Here is an 18,214-nt window from a genome sequence, read left to right as displayed (position 1 = left end):
ACATCATGTCATCTGACTCTTAACATGCAGAACTTTATTGCTTCCTCTAATGAACTAAGGCCACCAGTAATTTCTGACTCATGTCAATGTTCCCATTATTCTGAACAGCTCTTTGTTAAGAGGGGTGTTTTGTGAGTTGTCCTATAGATCTTAGCAAAGCTTCTCAGGAGGGGTATATGAGCTTTCCCATCAATTTCTCCCTGCTTTCTGGAGGGGTGTTCATTATTCATTTACCTCATTCTACAGTACCTCACACACCTCTACCTCTCCCGCTCACGTTGTGAAGAGGGGGGCTGAACGCACCCCAAGGAGACGCGGTTGCTAATCTGAAACCCCATCTTAAACAGTGATACAATGGGAAACAAATACCATTTTTTACCTCCTATTTGCTTGATTAGCTACTGGCTTGCTGCTGCTGCTGCTGTGCTGCATGATCTGCACCTCGCACAGTGCTTTGAACATTTAAAAGCCTGTAAAGCAGCTGTCCTACTCTTTGTCTTTTATTTCCGTCCCCAGGCATGGTTAAATCTCTTGGCACTCTTGCTTAAGTCTCGTCTCGCAGGATGTGAGTTCTTGATATTTTTTAGTTTATAATTTAAAAACGGAATAAGAATCTGAAAATCTAACAACATCACATTAAAATTTGATAAATGCTGAAAAGAATGATACAAAACATATATATGTAGTTTTTTAAAATAAGCCAGATTTAAAGCATGACAAAAAAGTGTATATGATGTATACTTGTAATAAATTTTAAAAGATTATTATATATTAACTAAAAATACCATCACCCTAATGCAAAGTGTTACTTTATATTTGCAGCCCAAAGTTTAACAGTACTTTGATTGTGAGTCTCATTTATATTGTTACCTAGAGTAATGCTTTTGAGTAAATTAAATGTCTGTTTAATGAATATGTTCATCCCCACGGAGCGAATTGGTTTAAGCATGTTTTAGAGTTTTATGTTATGTTATGTTCACATTACCATCTCTACATTTGTTTTATATTTTTCAGTATATGTTATGTTTGGTATTCATATTTTATGTTACGTTATGTTACGTTATGTTATGCTATGTTATGTTCAAATTATCATCTCTACATTTGTTTATATTTTTCAGTATATGGCATGTTTGGTCTTAATATTTTTGGTACAGATACTGCTGTTGCTTTCGGTGTTTTTTACAAAGAGTGATGTAAGTACTTTTATTAAACAATTTAACTATCAAAATATAACATTATGTGTCTTGTAACCCTGTGGCATAAAGATTAAGAAATAATTAAAAAAGTGATAGGTCTCTCATAAAGTCTGATTGTTATGAAGGGGGTGAAGTAACATGGATGCACCGATAGCCATGATTATCTGAAATGGTCTGTCCAGGAACCACTGGTAAGTTCTGGAAATGATAGCTCTCGATTAATTCTTCACCTTGGGAGTCATCACACATCATTGTTTATTCTGGAAGTCTAAAAAAGAACAGTCTCTGGTACAGTGACACTTATAGAGAAATGGTAAAGCAAGCCTAGAAAGGATAATTTTCATCCTCTTCACAGATCCTGTCACCAAGCAAAAGAATTTACTTTATTTTTATCTGTGACATGTTGTATATTTCTATTCCTAAATTTTTCTCCTCTTTTAAATCTTTGGCACTAGTGAAGAGCACAACCTTGACAAAGTTGCATCCATATTCTATAACATATTAATTTAAAGTCTTTAGAATGTCACTCATTTCTGTATTAAATTGCATTCCTATAAAAAAGTATTTTTTTCCAGATTGCTAACTTATTGGATACGGAAATAAATAAAATCATAATCAATTCTGGAAATGTAAGTGCCACAGATTCTGATGAAGTTGAATGGAAACTGTTCGACCTAGTGCAAAAATCTGTAAGTTGGCATAAAAAATTAAAATATGCTTAAATGTTACTGTACAAATTGGCTGATTGTGCTGACAAGACTGCTTATGTCATTCGTTTTAAACTGAGGTTAGGGTTAGGGTGCTGAGCTAAGGGCTATGTATTGTTTCTTTGTGATTTCTGGTTCAAATTTAAAGATAAGAAAATAATTCCAGGTAAGTCAGTTAACCCAACCGTAAACAGGCAAGAATTCACTTAAAGAGACATTTAGTGGTGGTTTGGAGTGAGTGAAGAGCAGTGGAAAGAAAACATCTGAGAGTATTTATAATTGCAATACAAAGGTTTGCCAGTAGAGTGTAGACTCAAAGTAAAAGCTTTTCATGGTTATGCAGGTAATTGGTAGTTAGCACTGAGAAATGCAAACTGTCTATAATGTGCAATAAAACTTGTTAAAATGTTATTATTTTGAATATGAACAAACTATTCTTTAAAATACTGTTTTTTTATTAAAAATCCAGTCATAATGGCATTATTTTTATACTATGTGATAGTCGGAGACAGAAAATGGCTTGGGATGGCCACCCTGTATACTGAAAATCAGACAACAAAACAAAAATCACGTCAATACAAACAGAGTTCAAAATTCTGGTTTAAATGTTGCACAAGCAGGAAGAAGTGGTGTCAGGGAGGCCAGAAAAGGAAGTGATGCCTGTAGATGTGAGTTCTGGAATGGATAGGACATCATTAGAGGGTGCCAGAAGTGATGTCATCAGTGGGCGGGTCTGAGGTGGTGCTAGTGGAAAGTACCATCTTCACTCAGTCTGCAGAGGGTCAAAATAAGAGAGAATAAAAGAAGGCAGCGCCAACCCCAGGTCTGGCTGAGAAATGATACTATTAAAGCCTGTAAACTGTCTCCTATATGCATGTGTGTGATAGCTGTCATTTATAAACACCAGATATTCAATGCAAAGTAGAAGAAGCAGATATATAAAAGTCAATCAAAACCAGTCATTATTACACAGTGAATAAGACAGAGAAGTCAGATATTTCAAGCAAGTTTTCAATGGTTTGAGATCCAGATGTATAGGAGATAAACAATTTGAGCTGTATTTAAAGATCTTCAGCCAAACCAAATTGTGCTTCGGAGAGAATTAATATATGCTCCCTGCTAGAATTAAGAAAGATAAACAAGTGCATTGTTTTGAACTTGTGTATGAATACATTCATCCATGTGATTTTCCAGCAGGTAAAGACTTTGTGCAGCTTACTCAATATTTTGTTGATACGGCACAAAATCTAATCAGTCTGGTATCCACATTTGAATAGTGCTTCTATATGAAATACACACCAAAGTATATCCAGGTACATTTTGCTTTTCTCATTTACTTTCCAGCAAGCATATTTGTTCATCATGCACTTGGCCTCACTGCACTGGACACAGTTTCCATATCAATCAAGCAAACAAAAGTGGAAATTGCTGTATGAAAATAATGAGTAATTTTCATAAACAAAGATGTGTGTTTATGTCAAAAGTGCATGCCTATATTAGAAATCTTGGTTTTGAGATGGTTTAGCAATTAAAAACAGTCTGCCACACAGCTCTAATGTGAATGTAACATGCATATACCCTGGAGCTGCACTGGTACTCACTGTGTCTCCATAACTTCATTTACATGTTGGTTTTTGCTATGCAGTTGAAATCACATGGCGACTCCTGCTAAGTTCAAACCAAATTTTACTTGCTGTTGGCATATCTAGCCATCCATTCATTATCCAACCTGCTAGTGTGTATTTTTATTAATGTGTTAACCAATAAAAATTGACAAGATGTCAGTATATGTGTGTTTGTAATGAAGAAATTGTTACCAAAAAGGATTTACTAGCCATGCACATTTGTTGCAGCACTCATTTCTTCTCTGCGCAATTGTCACCTTTTATAGCACACATTTGCTGCCCTGCTTTGGTTACATTCACTTATGTCATGCCGCTTATTAAAGAATTACTATAGTAAAGTTACAGTGCATCCGGAAAGTATTCACAACGCATCACTTTTTCCACAGTTTGTTATGTTACAACTTTATTCCAAAATGGATTAAATTCATTTTTTCCTCAGAATTCTACACACAACATCCCATAATGACAACATGAAAAAAGTTTACTTGAAGTTTTTGCAAATTTATTAAAAATAAAAAAAACTGAGAAATCACATGTACATAAGTATTCACAGCCTTTGCTCAATACTTTGTCGATGCACCCTTTGGCAGCAATTACAGCCTCAAGTCTTTTTGAATATGATGCCACAAGCTTGGCACACCTATCCTTGGCCAGTTTCGCCCATTCCTCTTTGCAGCACCTCTCAAGCTCCATCAGGTTGGATGGGAAGCTTCGGTGCACAGCCATTTTAAGATCTCTCCAGAGATGTTCAATTGGATTCAAGTCTGGGCTCTGGCTGGGCCACTCAAGGACATTCACAGAGTTGTCCTGAAGCCACTCCTTTGATATCTTGGCTGTGTGCTTAGGGTCGTTGTCCTGCTGAAAGATGAACCGTCACGTCTGTCTGAGGTCAAGAGCGCTCTAGAGCAGGTTTTCATCCAGGATGTCTCTGTACATTGCCGCAGTCATCTTTCCCTTTATCCTGACTAGTCTCCCAGTCCCTGCTGCAGAAAAAATTCCCCACAGCATGATGTTGCCACCACCATGCTTCACTGTAGGGATGGTATTGGCCTGGTGATGAGCGGTGCCTGGTTTCCTCCCAAACGTGACGCCTGGCATTCACACCAAAGAGTTCAATCTTTGTCTCATCAGACCAGAGAATTTTCTTTCTCATGGTCTGAGAGTCCTTCAGATGCCTTTTGGCAAACTCCAGGTGGGCTGCCATGTGCCTTTTACTAAGGAGTGGCTTCCATCTGGCCACTCTACCATACAGGCCTGATTGGTGGATTGCTGCAGAGATGGTTGTCCTTCTGGAAGGTTCTCCTCTCTTCACAGAGGACCTCTGGAGCTCTGACAGAGTGACCATCGGTTTCTTGGTCACCTCCCTGACTAAGGCCTTTCTCCCCCGATCGCTCAGTTTAAATGGCCGGCCAGCTCTAGGAAGAGTCCTGGTGGTTTCAAACTTCTTCCACTTACGGATGATGGAGGCCACTGTGATCATTGGGACCCTCAAAGCAGCAGAAATTTTTCTGTAACCTTCCCCAGATTTGTGCCTCAAGACAATCCTGTCTCGAAGGTCTACAGACAATTCCTTTGACTCCATGCTTGGTTTGTGCTCTGACATGAACTGTCAACTGTAGGACCTTATATAGACAGGTGTGTGCCTTTCCAAATCATGTCCAATCGACTGAATTTACCACAGGTGGACTCCAGTGTAACTGCAGAAACATCTCAAGGATGATCAGGGGAAACAGGATGCACCTGAGCTCAATTTTGAGCTTCATGGCAAAGGCTGTGAATACTTATGTACATGTGCTTTCTCAATTTTTTTATTTTTAATAAATTTTCAAAAACCTCAAGTAAACTTTTTTCACGTTGTCATTATGGGGTGTTGTGTGTAGAATTCAGAGGAAAAAAATGAATTTAATCCATTTTGGAATAAGGCTTTAACATAACAAAATGTGGAAAAAGTGATGCGCTGTGAATACTTTCCAGATGCACTGTATATTTAACTTAACTGGCTAAAGAAGTTCACAACACACATTTTTAAAGTGAGGTCAATGCAATGCAAGTACTTTTGGATGCTGGACATTTTGGAGTATTGCTGTGAAGAGGCCTGCTTAAAGGAGGACTAAATATGTGGGGCATATGTTATTCCAATAACAATAACTATTGTATCCGAGGTACAATAGTTAGCTGTGTAGTACTAGAGAACTGGTGAATCTTGCCCAGGTATCCATTATGGAGAAAGTGTACATCCATAAAGTGGCACCGAAAAAAAAATCAAGACCAGAGAGGTATAGATAAGTGAGTTATAGTTGGATGTAAGCACAAGGTAAGAGACACACATTGCACACATTGTTCAAGTGCATCAACTCCAGAGTTGGAAGTGTCGATTCATTTTCAGGGCTTGCAGAATTTAAACATGACTCATATAAATGTGTAGTGGTGGGCAGGGATGAGCAACTCCAGTCACTTCAAACCTGGTCCGTAAAGAGAAAAAAGTAATAATTGTGGGGGACTCAGATGTTAGAGGAATTGAGACTCAGGTTTGGTCCAGAAGTATGGGGTCTTGTACAAGGTGCTGCCTTCCTAGTGTACATGTAGGAGACTTCCATGGATATGTGAATAGGCTGTTGGCCAGGGCAGAGGTCGATCCAGTTGTCATTGTGCACATTGAAACAAATGCCATCAGTAAAAGTAGTTTCTCAGTTCTGCTTTCCAAATTTAAATAATAACCCATGGAGCAGAACTGACAAGAATGTTTAACATATGGCTCAAATCTTGGTGTAAAATAAAGGGTCATATGTGTATGGCATACTAGCTCTGCCTCAAATCTAAGATGGGCTAAAATCTAAGAAATCAAAGCAGACCTCAGCATATTCAGCATTAACGTTTGTAGTGTGCCATCTCTTGGAATGTATTCTGTAATGCATGAATTAATAACAAACATTGCATTTTCATTGCAACAGATGGCACCTCACAAACATTACCACTTCTTTTACAAATTCCATACCAAATGGCACATAACAGAGACACTTGTCTTTTTATTAAGGTGGATTAGGGCTTCTTCTGTAACTGATAGGACTTGTGTGGCCATTGCAGAAAACAGTTAAACCAAATGGACAACAATGTATACATTTGAAAATGTATGCACAATTGAAAATACAGAGGAGATTCCACATATATAAAAAAGAACTTGACTACATACCTTATCTGTTTCAAATGGGAGATGAACCATTTCTTAGATAGATAGATAGATAGATAGATAGATAGATAGATAGATAGATAGATAGATAGATAGATAGATAGATAGATAGATAGATAGATAGATAGATAGATAGATAGATAGATAGATAGATAGATACTTTATTAATCCCAAGGGGAAATTCATATACTCCAGCAGCAGCATACTCATACAAAAACAATATTAAATTAAAGAGTAATAAAAATGCAGGTAAAAATAGACAATAACGTTGAATAATGTTACCCCCCCGGGTGGAACTGAAGAGTCGCATAGTTTGGGGGAGGAACGATCTCCTCAGTCTGTCAGTGGAGCAGGACAGTGACAGCAGTCTGTAACTGAAGCTGCTCCTCTGTCTGGAGATGATACTGTTTAGTGGATGCAGTGGATTCTCCATTATTGACATGAGCCTGCTGAGCGCCCGTTGCTCTGCCACAGGTGTCAAACTGTCCAGCTCCATGCCTACAAAAGAGCCTGCCTTCCTCACCAGTTTGTCCAGGCGTGAGGCGTCCTTCTTCTTAATGCAGCCTCCCCAGCGCACCACCGCGTAGAAGAGGGCACTCGCCACAACCATCTGATAGAACATCTGCAGCATCTTATTGCAGATGTTGAAGGACGCCAGTCTTCTAAGGAAGTACAGCCGGCTCTGTCCTCTCTTACACAGAGAATCAGTATTGGCAGTCCAGTCCAATTTATCATCCAGCTGCACTCCCAGTTATTTATAGGTTTGCACCCTCTGCACACAGTCTCCTCTGATAATCACGGGGTCCAGGAGGGGCCTGGGTCTTCTGAAATCCACCACCAGCTCCTTGGTTTTCCTGGTGTTCAGGTGTAGGTGGTTTGAGTCACACCATTTAACAAAGTTCTTGATGAGGTTTCTATACTCCTCCTCCTGCCCACTCCTGATGCAGCCCAAGATAGCAGTGTCGTCAGCGAACTTTTGCACGAGGCAGGACTCCAAGTTGTATTGGAAGTCCGATGTATATAGGCTGAACAGGACCGGAGAAAGTACAGTCCCCTGCGGCGTTCCTGTGTTGCTGACCACAATGTCAGACCTGCAATTCCCAAGACGCACATACTGAGGTCTGTTTGTAAGATAGTCCACGATCCATGGCACCAGGTATGAATCTACTCCCATTTCTGTCAGCTTGTCCCTAAGAAGCAGAGGTTGAATGGTGTTGAAGGCACTAGAGAAGTCCAGAAACATAATTCTTACAGCACCACTGCCTCTGTCCAAGTGGGAGAGGGATCGGTGTAGCAAATAGATGATGGCATCCTCCGCTCCCACCTTCTCCTGGTATGCGAACTGCAGAGGGTCGAGGGCGTGTTGGACCTGTGGCCTCAGGTGGTGAAGCAGCAGCCTCTCCATGGTCTTCATCACATATGATGATTAGTGAGGATGTCTGGATTCAACTAGAAAGCATCAGGGATAGAGGCCTAATATTGGGAGTGTGTTATAAACACAACATGCATAAAATAGTTTCAACATATGTCTTTTTAATAATATTATAAAGCAATATAAGTGTAGGATATTACATTCAATTACCCAAATGTTAACTGGACTAAATGTTTAAATATTGGAGCAGGAAATTAGGGGTTTCTGAACATAATCAGTGACTGATATTTAGTACAGTACTGTATGTTAAAATAACAACAACAAGAGCAGAAGAATGTTTAGATTTAGTATTTTGTAATAATCAGAATAAACTTTAGGGGTGGAGATGATTGAACCATTAGATTCAAGTGATTGTAATGTAATACGATCATAGTGTTTTGGTAGATGTCCCATTCAAAACTGAAACTAATTGGCTTAACTTAAATATAACACATTTTGAGTAGGTGTAGTAAAATAAAAAAGGTAAACAGGGATAAGTGTTTAAATGTAGAATTAGTGAAGGAACAGTGGAGTAGGTTTAAAAGCATTTTATGTACCATTCAGGGCAAGTTCAGTACCAAAATTTGAAGCAGTAAGAATCTAAAGATTGAATAAATCAGTAGATAAATCCAGAGTTAAAAGAAAATAAAAGAAGCTACAAAGAAAAGGAAGGTGTACAAGACAACTAAATCCAGTGCTCTCTATAGGGATTATGAGAACATGACAGCAAATGTTTTAAAGAATATTCAAAATATTAAAAAAGAATTAGAGATACAGTAAATACTAAAAAAATAAAAGGTAAAAAATGACTAAAATAGTTTTTTTTTCTTTATTTTAGTAGTAAAAGAACAGTCAAGGAAAAGGTGAAGCATATTAGAAACAGTACTGGAAAAATAAAATATACTGACTTAGATATATGTCTAAATACTCTAAATAGGCACTTTTCTGAAGTTTTCACATATAAAGAAGTTGGTATGCTTCCAGCAGTTACAAGTGACTATCAGTAAGGTATTTAGCAATTTGTAAATTGAGAGAAGAGTGATGGCTAGAAGAAAAAGGCTAAAATCAAATCAATTGTTACGGTCAGAAAATAATTCTTCTTTGTTACTTAAGGAAGTTAGTGAGTGTACAGTATGTATTAATTTTCTGTGTATATTTTTCAAATGTCACTGCACACTGAAGAAATTTCTGAAGACCTGAAGATAGAAAATGCTTTATCATTTTATGAAAATGTGATTAAGCTGATTATAGTAACTATAGGCCAGTAATGTGCATCACAAGTAAATTAATGCAAGCAATTTTGAAGAAAAGATCAAGAATCACATGCCAAGAACAGGTATTAATGAACAGCCAACATCGATTAGACAGAGGATACTAATATGCTGAAATTATAAAGGAGAAACAATACAATAAGAAAGGTTCATATTAGTGATCTTGATTTTCAGAAAGATTTTGATAAGGTTCCACATTAGACACCAGGCATCAAGGTGAAAGAAGTGGGAATTCAAGGCGCAGTGTGTAGATGAGTACAAACTTGGCTTACACAAAGGAAGTAAAAGGTTATGGTGCAAGTGGCTTTTTTTTAATTAACTCTAAGGTGATGTCCCTCAGGGATCATTTCTGGGGCTACTTTTGTTTTTAAAATACATAAATCATCGTGATAAGTATATAAATAATAGGCTGGTTAAGTTTTAAGATGATATAAAATAGGTGGAATGGCAATAAAATAGAATTAGCAGGATCATCATTAGACAGAATACACCTTGGGTAGATTTTGGCATTTAAAATGTAATATAATTAAGTGTAAAGAATTACATAGTTAAAATGTTAGATGTGAATACAAAATGAGAGGTTTGAAACTGGAGAATATAACTTATTAGAAGCATGTAGAAGTTAAAGTGGATTTTTCACTTTCTGCATCCAGGCAGTGTACAGAAGCCAATAAGGACTTTAATCAGCATTTAAGTTATATATAACAATATGTAAAGTACAAGTCAAGGGAAATTATGCTTAAGTTATATACTGTAACTCACTAGTGAGGACTCAACTGCACTACAAAGCACAGTTTTGGTTTCTGTATTACAAAGACATGGCAATGCTAAAGCAAGTCCAGAGGTGAGCAACTTGACTGAATCCAGAACTGCAAGGTATGAGCTACTGTATGAGGAAAGATTAAAATAGGTGAAGAGGTGACATGATTGAAGTGTTCAAAATTATCAAAAGAGTTTGTATGGTGGATCCTAGCTGTTGTTCTAATTCTTCAATAAAGACAGCACAGATGGAAACATGTTAAGGATAAATTATGCATAAACATTGGAAGATTTGCCTTTACATAGAGAATCATGGAATACTTTAGGAAGCAGTGCTGTAGATATCACTACTTTGTGGACCTTCAAAACTTGTCTTGACGTTTTTTGGAAAGGTTTTAGGTAACTAGGACTAATCAGTTTGTTGGGCTAAATAATTCTTTGCATTAATATAGTACTTTTCTCACTACTCAAAGCGCTATCCACAGAGGGAGGACCTGGGAAGTGAACCCACAATCTCCTTAATGCAAAGCAGCAGCACTACCACTTTGCCACCAAAATTAGAAGTAAAGCTTAAAAATAAGAACTGAGCTTAGCCAAGAGTATTCTTCAAATCTATATTCCTTATGTTAATTCTGATTTTGCTTACAATTTACAAAAAGATTAAAATGTTCTTTGTTAGGAATGGGCAGCATGAAGTGCAGTGGGTAGCATTGCTGCCTCATGGATTCTGTGCCCTGTCATTCTCCATGATATGGAGTTTTTACATTCTAATGTTTTAGTTCCATATAACCCAAAGGACTGTGTGTCAGGTTAATTGGCGACTCCAGTTTGACCCAATGTAACTAAGAGTGAAGGTGTGGATGAGTGGACAGGTATTCTGTCCAGAGGTGTTTGCTGCCTTAGTACTGCTGGGGTAGGCTCCAACTTTCCTGGTGACTGTGTGTTGGATAAAGCAGGTTGAATAATGTTGTGTTTAGAATTATCACAAGTATCTGCTGCATCCTGGTATCTCTCTGAATAATACCACTCATGTGATCTATCCTTATTTCTGAAGAATCTTATCATTTTTTTTAGTCCCAAAAATAGTTTTCATCTTTAAAGTGCATCTTAGTTTAAATGTACTTGACTGAATAACAGTTTATTAACTGGCATGACTAGCATTGTGGTCTCCTGAAAGTAAAACTGAAAGGTCACTATCTTCATGGAGTTTTGTACACTCTCCATGTGTCTATGTGGAGTAGTAGAATTTTCCTTACACATCACAGAAATGTGTTTGCTAAGATATCTGGCACCTCTAAATTGACCTGCTATGAGTGAGTTTTGTGATGGACACGGACCTTACCTAGGTTTGGTTCTTGCCTTGCACCTGATGCTCCCATGACAGGCTTCAGCTGTCCTAAAACTTGTATTAAGAGTGTATAAGAGAAACTTTTTTGTACCCCTAACTTTCTTGTGTCAAATACAACCTTTCTATATTTCACATTTAACATCACCTATTCTTTTATTATAAGACTTTGTTAGCATCATCTCTATTTCTAACTTATATATTTTTTATTTTTTTCTAGTCAGAATGCTGTGGAAATAACAACTTTACAGACTGGAAAAGGAACAAGTACATTGAATCTTCTTCTTTGAATGACACAGTTGTTTTGCCTTGTTCATGCATCAAATCATCCAAGTCAGATGACATGCTCTTCTGTAAAATTTCACCAGATTCTGATAATTATTACAAGAAGGTAAGTCAATCTTCATATTGTATTTAAAAACATGTGATTTCATTAAATTAACATGCCTAGTAGCCAGGTATTTCTAATAAAATGAATAAATAGAAGGAATTATTGATATAGATATTATCCTAAAGCACATTCAACATATAATTTTTTATTAGGATGACACTATGTTGTTGTGGTTAGCACAAATAAAGTGTCCTAGTTGTAAATCCCACACTCAGTTGTTGTCTATGAGGAGTTTCTCTCACCTCTTTCTGAACATGCAAGTTATGTTTATTGAGAATGTAATTTTCTGAATTTTTTTATTAGTGTGCAAACGTTTGCAGTTTTATATTATGATATTCTGTTATATTGAATAGTTTGAACATTTCCATTGCTTACGTCACCTTTTAAATACAGACATTTTCTGGCATTGCCTTTGTCATTTTTATTCTAACTGTAAATGATATACTACCTAGTTGGAAAGCTTTTTAATACTTTTGTGAATTAAGCTTTTTGATGCACTTAGCTTGCAATGCCCTTAAAGTCAAGAAGGTCAAAGGTGCTAAAGAGAATTTGTGTTCTAAAGAATTTTTTTAGTGTCCAGCCTTTGGGGAGGTTTGGTACTTTCTAAGAATGTGTTTTTGAGGGAGGGTGGTCTCTTTTAAAAGTTTTTTTTTTTCCTGTCTGGTTCAAATGTTCATTTAGGAGTCCTGCCCTTTGTAAGATATATGGGAATCTCATAGAAGTTTAAATATTTTGAGAAGCAAAAGGAATATTATGCATGTAGAGTTTTAGACACATTTATTTTGTTTATCCATTTTGCAATGTAGTATGTGTCAAAAAAAAGTATGTGTACTGGAGGCTATTTTGGTTTCTCTAGATGTAAAATCTAACCAAATATTTAACAAAAAAAAAAATTGGAAAAAACAAGTCTTATTTAAAAAAGTCCAGCCTTTTCTTCACATATTCTGAGTCTGAATACACTAAAATAAATGCACATTAGGTATGCCAGTTTTACAATAAATCGAAAAATGAATTCCAAATGAATTGGGTAAAAAAATAACTGATTTTTATTTCAACACTTTACTTAGAAAAAAACAAAGCTGACCATCATCAACGGAAGCGAAGATGGATAAACAAGCAAACACTTGGCTTGTAGGAGGTCATCTTTTGTGATTGATTTTCAATTTATAATAATTGACTCAACATGTCTTAGAATAATCAGTTTAAGTCAGATTATTACAGTGGAGCAAGCTGTAACAGAAACTGGTATTTTAGACTAAACAGTGGAGTTCATTCACCTTAATCCTTAACAGAGCTAATCAACACACAGGAGTTTCAAAATACAGGCATAGTAGCTGGGAACACTTGAATGTGTGGCCAGAGGAAACAAGTGCTTTTCTGTTTCTTATATTGTCTGAATATAATTCTGGGTAGCCTATATTCATCACATATACTCATACTTGGTAATGGAGGGTCAGAATAGCTACAGGTTTACATCCTTGCAAGTTTTTTAATTTTTGATTTTCTTGTGACATGCCATTTACATAGGAGGCCTGCATATGCTTTCAGTTGACTACATCTTGAGAAATGCCAAGAGAGGTAGAAATGAGATATATTCTTTGAGAGTTGTGGAAAAAACATTTTTGTATTTAGCACATTGTAAACTAAATGAAGATAAGATGTTATTTATATAAATATAGTAACCAGGTTTTAAAACTGCACCCAAAAATGAATACAGAATATTTCAAAGTTGAGTTCTACTACTGCCACATAACTGTTATGTTTATTTTATAACTTTTTCAATGTTTTCTTTTTAAATAATACATATAATGTAGCATGATTTAAAACAGCGTTTCTCAACCTTTAAGCATTTGCGACCCGAGTTTTCATAACAGTTTTAATCGTGCCCCCCTAACGTTTTTTTGAAACCCTAATAAAATTTATTCCTATATTTTTTGCTGCCGAAACACCGTTACAAGTTTAAAATTTCCCTACGAATACCGAAATTACGCCACATATGGCAACATTCAAAAAAGGGGGCATGCCCCACAGTTTGAGAACCGCTGATTTAAAATAAAAGTATTGATACACTGCAAAAAATGCATATGCAAAAACTAGGCAAAAAAAACTTTAAATGGGAGTTGCTTTGTTTTTATTTAGCAGAAAAATCTGCCAATGGGGTAAGCAAAATTTACTTGACAAGATTTCTTAAAGTAAGCTAAATAATTGAAAATACAAATTTTTTGATAAGTCAATAATTCTTACAATAAGGAAAACAAGATTTAACATCATGATATAAATACTTTTCACTTGCTTAGATTTCATTTTTTGCGGTGTACCCCCTCAACTCTGAAATGGATTAAGCAGACTAGATACATGTATAAATGTTTGCATTGATATACAATACATAAGTAGGATAACTGAAGGGAACAAGATGGCACCAATCAGGGCATGTGTCTGTTGTTTTGTCCGTTAGTGTTGTCTTTTGAAAAAAATGAAGATTACTTACATACAAGATCAGCTCTTATCAATTGGGATTAGACTTCATTCATTCTCAACCGATCAAGTATGCTTACATACAGATTTACTACTTATGAACCCCCTGATTGCAAACTTGTGCGGTTCAGGAGCCGTGTTTTTTGAGCTTCTTTTCCCGGTCTAGTTTTATCTAATGTCAGATAACTGAGGAACAAAATCGACAAACAATCTTCTTCTCACAACGAGTAACAATTATTTTCTCTCTTCAGCGTATTGCTTTGTGGAGACATGGCTTAAGGCATCAGCTCCCGACTCTGCATTAGAACTGCCAGGATTTTTACTTTACAGAGCAGATGGAGATGCTGATTGTTGTAACAAGTCAAAAGATGGCGGAGTGTGCTCCTATATTAATAAAAATTGGTGCAATGACATTTCTATATTATTGCAGCACTGCTCCAGCAATGTGATAATATTTGCTATTAACTGTAAGTGATTCTATTCACCTAGGGAATTTTCATCAATACTGTAATTCTTGTTGGAGTTTGCATCCCGCTTGAGGTGAATGTGAATTAAGTGCAGCAGCTGTTGGCAAATTACATCACTAGTTTGAAGCATGTGAATTCATCGATCATAGTGATGGGCGACTTTAATAACATAAACCTAACCATCAGGTTTCTCAGATACAAACAGTTAGTTAAATGCCCCACCAGTATTGGGAAGACTTTGGATCACTGCTGCTGCAATAAAGGATGAATACCAGGCGTTATCTTTGCGCGCCGCTTTCTAATTCTTAATACAATATGCTACAGTGGCAACCCGCTTATAAACAAAGGCTAAAATTGGCTAAACCAGTACAAAAATCAATATGTTAATGGAGTAATGAGTCAGTTGAATCATTACAAGATTGTTTGGACTGGACTGATTGGAACATTTTTAAAAATGCTTATGAAAACATTCATGAACTGACTGACAGTGTTATTTCATATATCAGCTTCAGTGAAAAGGTTTGCTTTCCAGGAAAAACTATTGTGATTTACAATAATGAAAAGTCGTGGTTCACCAAAGAACTAAGGAATCTATGTCAGGTAAATAAAAAAGCCCATAAAACTGGTGATAAGAACAAACAGGCCAGGAATCAGCTAAACAATGCAATCAGATATGCTAAATATAAAATGGAGCTTCAATTGCACCTCTGTATGAAGAAACCTTCAATCTGTTACAAATTACTCAGATTTATCCCTCCCTGTTAAACTTAACAAGTTTTATGGCAGATTTGAATAACAAGGTGCTGACTATGACAAGGTGCTGACTATCTGCAATCCCTCTGCTCCTCCAATTCTGAAATGGTTTTGACATCAGCCACTTCTTTCCAAAAGCTTCACCCCTCTTCTTCCTTTTCTATCAAGCTGTTTGCAACACAAAACTGCGAAAATCAGCCGGTCCTGATTCTGCATCACACGCAACAAATAAACACTGTGCTAGGCAGCTCCCTCCTCTCTTCAAAGACATTTTTAACCAGTCTGTTGCACAGTGTACTGTACCAGATTGCTTTAAATCTTCTATTACTGCTTCTTTTCCCAAAAGTGATAAAATAAGCTGCCTCCATGTCTACAGGCCTATTGCTCTTACATCATTTCTAATGAAATATTTGAACAACATGTTCTAACCCATCTGGAGTCTGTTACTGCTACTGATCTTGACCATCTTCAGTTTGCATATCAAGCATATAGATCTGTGGATGATGCCATCAACATGGGCCTTCATTTTGTGCTTCAGCATCAGGACTGTAAAGGAACCTACAGTATGCCAGAAAATTGTTTGTAGACTTCAGTTCAGCTATTCACACCATTGTCCTTGAACTGTTGTTAACTAAACTTCGACAGACTAAACTGAATCCTTCCTTCTGACAAACCAGAAACAATATGTTTGTGCGGGCTCCCACCTCTGACTGTTCTACATATTAGCACAGGTGCCCTTCAGGGCTGTGTACTTTCCCAAATACTTTATTACCTGTACACCAATGATTGTAGGTCCACTGATCCTTCAGTAAAGGTCCGCTGGTGAGACCACCATTGTTGGACTAATTACTAATGGGCCACCTTACAAAAAGGAGAAGTCTCGTTAATGGAAATGGTCATTGACTTTTTGCAAACAGCAGTTACAACCTCTCCCACAAGTAATTAATGATTCTGCAGTCAATATGGTGGAATCCTTCAAATTTGTGGGCACAACTATCACCAACACTCTCAACTGGGATTTTAACACCACTTCCATCGCTAAGAAGGCTCAGTAGCAGTTGAACTTCTTACACCAGCTAAAGAAATTAAATATTTCCCAGCCAATCCTAGTTCAATTTTACAAAGCCATAACTGAACGTGTATTCACATTCTGCATTGTTGTGCGGTTTCGTTTAGCAATGGCACACTCCAAAAATAAATTATAGTGTATTGTGAGGTCTGCTGAAAAAATAATTGACTTTGCTCTTCCATCTGTTGTAGACCTATATATATCTCGTGTCACTAACCATGTCAAAAGGATCACCGTGAAGTCATCTCACCCAGCTCATCATTTGTTTCAAAATCCCCCCTGTGGTAAACACTTCAGGTCAATTAAATCTAAAACTAACAGATGTGAAAATTGTTTCTTTCCCAAAGCCATAGCTATCTCACACCAGTAATTTAGTCTATCTTCTTTGCATATTTATGTGTTCTGTCATATACTGTATGAAGATGTGTGTATGTACAGTATATGTATACGTATGTGTGTGCATGAGCATACACACTACACACTTTCACTTGCACATCATCATTTGCAAATCTCCTTTATAATTGTACTATTCTGCAACTTTATGTGAAGTTTTTTCTTTTTAACATATGCTATTTATGTTATTTGTAAGTGATGTTGTGTTATGTTATAAGCAGCTCCAAATCTACCAAGTCATATTCCTGTATATTGGGTACGGGCAAGTAAAAATTATTCTGATAAGTAGGATTTACATTGAAGATGCTCAAACTGTAGGAATATCTTGCAGAGCCTTCATAGTTTTAGTAGAATCATTTGTGGCATGACATCATTTCAATTATGCAACCACATATTGCTTGGATTAAGACTAAAGAAGAAGGTGTAGAAAGCTGGAGGGAACTGCAAAGACAAAATGTGGCAAAGTTTAATGCCAATATAACTACAAAAGACATTTTCATGTGAGCTTAAAATTGATGAATTTGGTGAAGTATCAGTGCACAATGTTCAACATTTTGTCAGCACTTTCATCTTAGTAAAATAACTAAGTCACCATTTATCTTTGCCACCTGGAATGGCAACATTAGTGTAAAAAGTCACCAAACCACTGAAACTCTTCTATGTATTAGGAACTTGATCTATAGTACATTAACTGATGGGGGAGTCCTGGTGTTGAAAACACTTTTAACTGAGCAATTAGAAAAGTTTATTTTACTGCAGGAAAAAATAATACAATAAATGATCATTAAACACTTTATATGTCTATTAATGAAAAGTGTGAGGTTTATATTCCATTTTAGCAGTCTTTGGAAGTCTTAAATGGAACCTCTTCCTCAAACTCTACTCCACTAGTATATGACTGACTTGACACATTGCTGTGGATTGAGCCTCCTCTGAATGACAAGAAGAATATCTATCTCTGTGTTTGTTTTAGTGACTTTATAGTTTTATCAAGTTCCTTTTACTCCTTGAAACATGTTAATATTTTAAAAGCAGTACCATTTATCAGCTCTGTGGACTGCTGCAGCTTCCTGGTGATGTTAGAAGTGCTCAGGAATGGTTACAGAAGCAAATTAAGGATCCTCCATTGGTGCTTCCATTCCTTGGAAATTTTTCAGGTTATTCA

General features: G+C 36.6%; 1 protein-coding gene across 3 annotated transcripts in view; it reads left to right on the top strand.

Moving 5' to 3' along the window:
* The window catches only part of LOC127525972 (tetraspanin-19-like), a 39,121-nt gene that overhangs the window by 12,960 nt on the left and 7,947 nt on the right, over window positions 1–18,214 (top strand). For 2 of the 3 annotated variants that reach the window (XM_051919502.1, XM_051919503.1), the window contains 3 exons: window positions 1,119–1,193; window positions 1,772–1,885; window positions 11,722–11,892. In XM_051919502.1, coding sequence (XP_051775462.1) covers window positions 1,119–1,193; window positions 1,772–1,885; window positions 11,722–11,892 — 360 coding nt within the window. The remainder of the gene's footprint in view (window positions 1–1,118; window positions 1,194–1,771; window positions 1,886–11,721; window positions 11,893–18,214) is intronic. The other variant, XM_051919504.1, reaches the window with a different exon arrangement.

Source organism: Erpetoichthys calabaricus, chromosome 1 (assembly GCF_900747795.2).
Source record: "Erpetoichthys calabaricus chromosome 1, fErpCal1.3, whole genome shotgun sequence".
Lineage (NCBI taxonomy): Eukaryota > Metazoa > Chordata > Cladistia > Polypteriformes > Polypteridae > Erpetoichthys > Erpetoichthys calabaricus.
The sequence above is the reverse complement of the archived record's forward strand: the minus strand, read 5'-3'. Positions and strand labels throughout refer to the sequence as shown.